Here is an 8,320-nt window from a genome sequence, read left to right as displayed (position 1 = left end):
AAGGAATAATTTGATCCTAATCACAATAATAATGCAGAAACAAATATTTACCAGCAACACAAAGGCGGCAAGAACAAAGTTGAGCAAGCTCTGGTAAGCAATCACAATGAGGTAAAACGCGCAGAAAGGATTGATGGAGGAAAGAAATAAACAGCAAGACCACGTCAGAGACCTAAGTAGGGAATGCACTGCATAAATCCAAGGAAAGCAGCAAACAGCTCCAGTGTGATGTACAATATACTAAGTGATACCGCAAGTTTTAAGGATTGTTTCAGTAAGCTAAAAGGCATTCTGGATTGCAGGTAGCCATTGAAAATATCATGAATTTAAATAATATTTGACATTCAGAGGAACTGGTGGATGTTGACTCACCTGGGTACCTGGGGCAGATGGATGTTACAGAATGAATGCTGACTGTGCAGTGAGTAACTCGAACCCAATGACCTCCTCCTGTTCTGTAACTGGTGATCCACCGAGGCCTGTCCTGCAATATTTTCATTTGGGATGTGGGATTGTTTCACACGAACTTCACTGAGCCAGCAGTTAGCTTCCAGCTGCTCTAGGTTTTGCTTAGCTTCCAATAACTTCTGCTTCTTGACAATCCTTTCCAGCTGGAATTTGACCTTTTTACGTCTTATGTTTCTTTCTGCCTTTTTTAAGGAGCACCTTCGCAGGAGCTCCAGCTGCACCAGTCTCTTCTTGTTCTGCTGTAGCAGCGAAGGCGAGATCTCCAGACCAAGGCTACTCTGTACCTCAGCCTCTGCGTACAACGCAGATTCTGTTTGCACTGCAAATTCTCTCTGCTGTTGCTGAAGGGCAGCTAATCGGTTACTCTCATTTATAAGCCACTGTTGGTCTGTAAACAATGATTGAAAGAAAGTAAAAAGCATAGAAATAACATTGTTCATTAATTTAATTAGCCGAGAATCCACTGAAGAACAGAATTCCTATGCAGATAGAGCAAATCTATCTATCTATCTCCATGTTAATGAAGAAAATAAAATTTAATGCACATACTAATGAGCCTTTGGTAAATAAATTCCTACTGTTTAGTGAAGAAAATGCAATATTAAAATGTAACTGACTCCTCATCAAAGAGTTTGAGTGTTTTACAGCTGCTATAAGACAAACACTGCTTTATACACATTTTTGCTCATGTCCTTTCCTTTAAAATTAACTTGAATGGACCAAAAAAAAAATCCACCTGCCAACTATTTCCTCTTGTTTCTCTATACATGCTGAAAATGAAGGAAATTAAACTCATGCTGAGGGACTTCGTGTTCAGAACATAAGAAACTGGTGGCACATTCAGTAAACTTGAAAGCTCGATCTCCCAGCACTACAGTCAGGATGTGCATCATATCTGGGGCCTGCTGCCAGCCCTCAGGCTCGTGGATAGGCATGCAGCCTACTAAGTGGGTTGAAGAAAAGGCTACTAGGAAGCTTCCAAGTGGCTGCTTGCTGGGCAGTTCTGCTAGCCTCTCTACCCACCAGATGGAAATTTCTCAAGCAACACAAACATTGTGTGGTATCTGGGCTGAGGTGAAGCAACAACCACTAAATTTTCTACCTGTTGTGATTATGGCTGCTCCAGAGCATTTCATAAATGCCTGGTGGGAACCCATGTACCATGAATACGAGCAGGTTAGCATGCAACATGTTTGAAATTATTCAAACACACTCATAGCAAGGATACAAGTGAAATCAACACAACCATGAGTTGTCAGGATGAACACATACAAACTCATATCACCCATCAATGCATATTTTTTCATAAAATCAGGAGTCTACTCCCAAAGAGAATTGGATTCTCCCTTTTTATGAGCATTCCCCAAATTTCACAAATGCTTAATATTCTTTTCTAACAAACCAATTGATTAGCCTTATTTAATAAGAGTATATTACATCTGTTTACATTTTTAATCGTCTCTAAATCTTTGGAGAATCTGATCTTCGCAGTCAGTAGAGAAGCAGTAGAGAAGAATAGGATCTGCTCTGTTAAAAACTTTGTTCACGTTTATGCTGTTATGAAAATATACATATTCAGCTGCACAGAGGAACAAATATATCATTAGCTGAAAAAGCAATATAGAAAACCACACTCAAAGTTCCTTCATACATGAGCATTTCTCAAAGGACAGACGCTTTTCAAAGCACTTCCGTCTTCCTAGCAACACTATTTTGGCTGGGCTTAGCTTCAATGTGCTTAGTTGCAGCCCTTCACTGAGGAGCCACCTTTAGTCACTTATTCATGGAGTTAGGAAATAAGAGTTTGACATGGTCACAAGCCCTGTGCATGCAGCTGAACTACGTGAAAGGATCTGGGGGCTGTGGATGCTTCCCTAATGGAAGAAAAATAACCATCTTTAGCGGATAAGCATTGCCAGCATCAGTTGTTTGGTAACTACAAATCTCATTAAACATTCTTTGTTAGCGATTCCCACCTGAGGGAGTCTCCAGTTTATGTCCTCAGCTAGACACACAGAAGTAGTGATACTTTATAGATAAGTATGTTTACCCTATGGATAAAATGAAAGCATTTTAGTCATAATCTGTTATTACTTCTTAATAACATCTTAACCTTCACATACAGAAGAGTTTCCTCAACTCTTTATTCCCAGATCTGCCCTCTTCAGCATGTTTCTAGGAAGCAGAGTATTTGGCAGATGAGTGTGCCCCTGTAATAGACCTGAAAGTTCTAAGACACTAATTAATGTCTACTCACAAACTTGCCTCTGTCAGAAGCTGAGAAAAAGAGGGTGCAAATAAGGCAAAAGAACTCTGGTGGGCTGCCAAACAAAGAATTATATTTGGCTGCAAAAACTGCTTGTCTGGCTAAGCTTAATATGAGCACAGCTGAACAGTGGAACTAGACAGGAACAGAGAACTTGTCCTGTTTCAAGAAATACGTTTTGGAGAAGCTCTGTACTGCCTACACACACTAGGTCTCCTGATACTCCCCATCTCCACAATTTTCCTTTTAATTTCTTCCTTGCATTTGGCATAATTTAAAGATGGTAAACTGCCTAAGTTTGGCTCTGGGAAGCCTCTAAACATTCAGAAATTATTCCAGGAACCAGTAGCAGGCTTTGTGAAATGGAAATGGTGCCTTTGCAATAGACGTACTCTTCTTATCAAGAAACTTGGATCAGACCATTCAATAGAAGACAACAGGAAGAACACTCTATCTACCCTATTTCAATGCTCAAAAGCTTCTTAAGATTTAAAATGTTACCAAATCTCCCTACAAACTCTGTTCAGCCCCACCAGGACAAGTCTTGCTAAATATGTCTTTGTGCAAAGCAGTATCACTCAGGGCCAGAAGTCATTGATGCTAACAAACACCTCTCCAAATATGCTGTGGTTCCACCTTTTGCCATAGCTATTTACTATTCAGAATCTGATCACTGATCTAATCTCTAGCTTGAATAACACTATAAGAACTTGCTAGAAATAACTCCTATTTGAACCAAAGCATGCCTTTTTTTTTTTTTTTTTTTTTTTAAATACAGTTTTGTTAAAAATAAAATCAGCAATGGAGAATGCAGTACCACGTATCAATCATCTTTAGGGTAAATAAAACTTGCATCTTACTTTTAATCTTTATTTTGTCTCACTTCTGTTTCTACCACAGAATTTCTTCCTACATTTTTATTTCATACTACCAAAGCCTTGTTCCTACTTATAGACTTGGATGAAATCACCTCCAGCTTTGCTGTGATCAAGGCAAACAGACTGAGCTCTCGGGATCATTTATTATACTATGCTATCCCATATCAGTTTGTTAGAGTCATCATAATATACCTCTAAATTTGTATGTCCTCTGCAATTGTGAACATCACAACTATTCTCAACATTGCAAACAGTAGTCATGCCAGTGATTGGACAAGAATCATCTTAGTACCTTTTCTAATCCCAATCAGGCTGTTTATGTACCTAAGAATTAGTTTCTCTTCTGTTGAATCTCCCATAAGCATGTATCACAACACATCTTCATAGGTTAATCAGGTCTTTCCCTAGCTGACAGTAACTAATGAGAGGCCACAGAACAAAGTGAAAGACACAGGAAAATGAGAAAACTGAGAAAAAGAGGCTGTCAGAGGTTTGCAGAGTGAATTAGGCTCCCATTGAGATGAACAAAAAAACCCAGTATAAACAAAATCTGAATTCAAAGTGATTCTTGAAAGCTAGAGAGCTACCTTTTCACTGAACTTTTGAAAGATCACTTATCTTCTGATGTTTTGGGATTTCAAAATGTTTCAAGCTTTTCATGGTATAGTTAGCATAGAGCTGAGGTTTGTGTCAAACCAACATCATCGATACTTTACCTAGGAATGAATTTTTTACTCAGAGGGTGGTGAGGCACTACAACAAGTTGCCCAGACAGCTGTGGGCGTCCCATCCTTGAGGCATTCTAGGCCAGGCTGAATGGGGCCCTGGCAGCCTGATATAGTTGGTGGATGGCAACTCTGCCCATGGCAGCAGGGTTGAAATGAGGTGATGTTTAAGGTCCCTTTCAATCCAAGGCATTCTATGAAGCACAGAAATGTTGATAGAAAAGTAGAAAATACAACAGCAGATTCTGTCTATATTGCTGCAAGGGAGAACTGTACTGCAGATATAATCAGAGCAAAACTAGAGAAGCAGGATGGGGAGTAACTAGGGAGATGAGAGGCTTGGTGCCACAGGAGGAGCAGTGAGCCTATCCCAGTCAAGACCTGCAGAACTAATTAAACAGTGCTGCTGGTGCTCTGCAAAGTTAATCAGTGCTTGATAATTCTCAAAGGAGTTCTCAAAGGAGAGATAATCATAGGAGAAAATTAGTACTGTGCTGTAAAAAACAATAGTAACAACAACAACAAAATTACAACAACAACAACAAAAACTTCCACCACAATACAAAGCCTAACTAGGACAAAAACACAAAGAGGATGAAAGAATGCAATTACGGAAGAAACCTGAGAGAGGGGCAGGTACTTACTTTCTAGGATCTGCTGGTTGATGAGGGCTTGGTCATTTTCCAGTTCTCTCTCTGCTTTGACCTGTCCTTTGAGGATCTGCTGCTTTAAATTCTCAACATAGAGCTGCTGCTGTTGGATTTGTTTTCTGTGGAAAGCTTCCTGCTCTTTCAGTTTCTTCTTGTACTCTTCATGCACAGCATCTATGTCTCTGCAGTTCAAAATGTTGGCAATTAATTTAAACAAGAAAAAAATACCAAACATTTGTAAATGCAACACGTCATCTTACTTACTAAAGAAAGAAAACTTACTAAAGAAAGACAATGTTCTGGATATTGCTGTGTTCATTAAGGGTGCATTACACAAAGAATTCGTGATGGTAGAGAGTATATGCACATCACAGCAGGCCACAGTCCTGGAACTGTCAGAAATACCAGCTTTCACCATGAAAATTGTTATAGTGAAACTGAAAATTCCATCACCAGAAAGAAAACAATAGAAATAATTTTAAAAACAGGTCACTTGTCATTTTGCTTCCAAAGGGAAGCGGGGGATGGGAAAGTGGTGTTTATGTTTTATAGGTTAATGATCACCTATATAATAATATAGGATGTTTTTCACCCAAGTACTTAAAAAAATATACAGAAATAGAAATGAAAAGGTTTGGTTTTTTTTTTCCTTACAGATCAAAAATCTGAAATCTGGAAAGAAATATGGGAATTGCTGAGATTACATCAAAGGTCTCCAGCAGCACCAAGGAAAGAATTCAGTCACCCAACTCTCTCTCGTATGCAACCACTGCAGGTTGCTCTGTCTATATCTGGAATAGAACGGTGATCAGAAAAGTTACTATCCTGTAAACAACTCCATGCAGTCCCTCCAAGTGGCCTGTTTCCTGACCAAATGTCATGTGCACCAAATGTCATATTGTTTGTAAAATCATTATCAATCCAAGGCCAACGAGCCTCTGACCTTTGCTACATCAGGATTTATTTGTAATCTCTATCTACAACCACAGGCATGTGTTTGAAGCAGCTATTTCTATAGCAACAACTTTATGTACCAGATTAGCAGACAAAGCAGATGTAGCAATTAAGCAGCTAACATCCTCACATCTGATGGAGTCCCTCTAGATTGAACATTCATTTTCACTTTCCTAGGAAGCAGCAGGAAAACCTGACTATATGAATGACTTAAGATTCTCTCTTCCCTCTTTCATTCACCTGAGAAAAACAGAATTCAGTTTGTTTTTTATGTTTATGTAACTGTAATGCTGATGAGAATAACAGAAGAGGAGCATGTTCTGTTCTGTTACGTTACATGGTGCAAGCAATCTGAGTAAAAGTTTTGTCCCTTCCATTTTCTAACTTTTTTGAGTCTATTTGAGACTTACAGAAACAAATTACAATAGGGATCTCCAAGACCCATTTGTATTTGGCTTGACTGCTAAGATTTCAACAATCTGTGATGTATAGTTATTTCTATTTAATAAATGGTGTTTGAATTCCAGGAAATAGGACTGGATTCCCTGGTTTCTTATTCACTTGAAGTAGGTTTAAATAGACACTTCACTGCTGCACTGAAGGGTCTCCTATGGCCATTTCATACCCGAGCTTTTCAGTTGTTGTAGTGACATCAGCAACAGGGGGACAAACACAGAGGTTAAAGGCAGGCTGGTTAACTATGGAAGAATCAGTTTTTGAGTATGAAACAAAATCCAAAGGGTTTCATTTCAGAAGAGCTCCCACGGTTTTTATTGTAACTTTGAGGGAAGCTTTCCACAAATTAGGCTTCCAGGTTACGTTATGTATTTTCCAGAGAAATGTAATAGAGCAGCAATATAACCTGGAGGTTATTATGCTGCTACTGCTCTGAGATAGACAATCACAATGATTTTGGAGCAGTTATATCACCTCTGTGCTTTCATGCACTTACACTGCAAGGCCTTCAGGGCAAGGACTACTTATGCACTTCTTAGTTCAAGAGAGCTTTTATGTCGGCTGAAGCCTCCTCTTGCAAATGCATTAAAATGTTAACAGCAATTGTAAACGTAAAGTCTCTGCAAAAAGTCTAATTCTACTTATGGTGGAATAGACTTTAGTCTGACGATCTGATATCTGTGATGGTAACACATCTGGAAAATCTGAGACTGCATGTGCATGACCTTGTAAAAGTCACTTAGTTTGAGACACATGCAAAAGAAACAAAGTACGTTCATCCAAGAGAAGCAAGGAGGATCCATAAACCACATCAAACATCAGAAGGCTCAGTATTAGAAGAGATTAACTCTATTTGTTTAACATTATCAACAGTATTCTATATAAGACTGAGGAAATAGAATAAGTCATGGCCAATAATGCTGAAAAGCAGAGTTTGTTAGCAGAAGAGTAGACAATGAATTCTTGTTCTGCATCTACTTACTAAAACTAGATACAATTTCTTTTAGAAAAATGTGTTATGTTCTAAGATCTCAAAAAATGCTTGCAGAGGTAGTTAAGTAACATCTGTTTACATTTGGGAGAGGGTAACAGGCTTATACTTTCCAACAATGCTGAAACCAGCTCCCAACTCCCAGCCATATATTATAATGAACTGGAGAATAAGCAGTGCAAACAATGGACACAGAAATGTGGTGTTTACTGTTCTCAGCAGCACTAGCATATTCCCTCATGCAGATTTAATAGCTTTTTGCTGATCTAACATGAAACTGTAAAATCTTTTCCAATAAGCACATGTGTTTGCACATAAAGCAAAACACAATGCAGGCCAAACGAACGTTATTGCTTACTGGTCCACTCTATCATTACACCCCATAAGGGCAAAGAGTACACAGGCATAACCATAATTTGCTTTAAATCTTGGAAAAGAAACATCACAGCAACCATCATGGTACTATTGCTGCCTTGTTTTGGTGAGGTAGCTGATGGATACAGTTCTCTATGGTGAAAGTTTCTGTAACAAAAGGCAGGTTGACTGTCTCACCACTGCTGAGGGTACATACATAAATTGCAGTTCTGCTGCTATTTCAGTTCCTTTTCGCCTCATCTCCTATCCCCTAATTTTTAACAGTACAAAACAAAAGCCAGTCAGGGTAGTAAGGACAGCTCCGAATACAGGAGATTGAACATCAAAGCTTTTTACAAAGTTGCTTTTTAAAAACAGCTTTCTCAAGCGAGAGAAAAAGATTATGAAAATTCATGCACAGCCACTTACATAACACAGGTACTATGGCAGAACAGGGAATGCTTTTCTTCTGCTTGTCAGATACTGACCACAGGAGCAAAATGACCGGCTGGTTTGGACTCGAGATACAGATCTATCTCAAGAACTGCTGATACCAAAACCATGAATTGAGAATGCTC

General features: G+C 38.9%; 1 protein-coding gene across 1 annotated transcript in view; it reads right to left on the bottom strand.

The window, feature by feature from the left end:
* The window catches only part of STARD9 (StAR related lipid transfer domain containing 9), a gene marked incomplete at both ends in the record, with an annotated part of 96,079 nt that overhangs the window by 19,231 nt on the left and 68,528 nt on the right, over positions 1–8,320 (bottom strand). Inside the window, 2 exons of the mRNA XM_079536652.1 lie at positions 373–856; positions 4,982–5,169. Of these exons, the coding sequence (XP_079392778.1) occupies positions 373–856; positions 4,982–5,169 (672 nt within the window). The remainder of the gene's footprint in view (positions 1–372; positions 857–4,981; positions 5,170–8,320) is intronic.

The sequence above is a fragment of the Tetrao urogallus genome, assembly GCF_951394365.1.
Source record: "Tetrao urogallus genome assembly, chromosome: 6".
Lineage (NCBI taxonomy): Eukaryota > Metazoa > Chordata > Aves > Galliformes > Phasianidae > Tetrao > Tetrao urogallus.
Note: the sequence above shows the minus strand (reverse complement) of the source record. Positions and strands in the feature narration are given on the sequence as shown.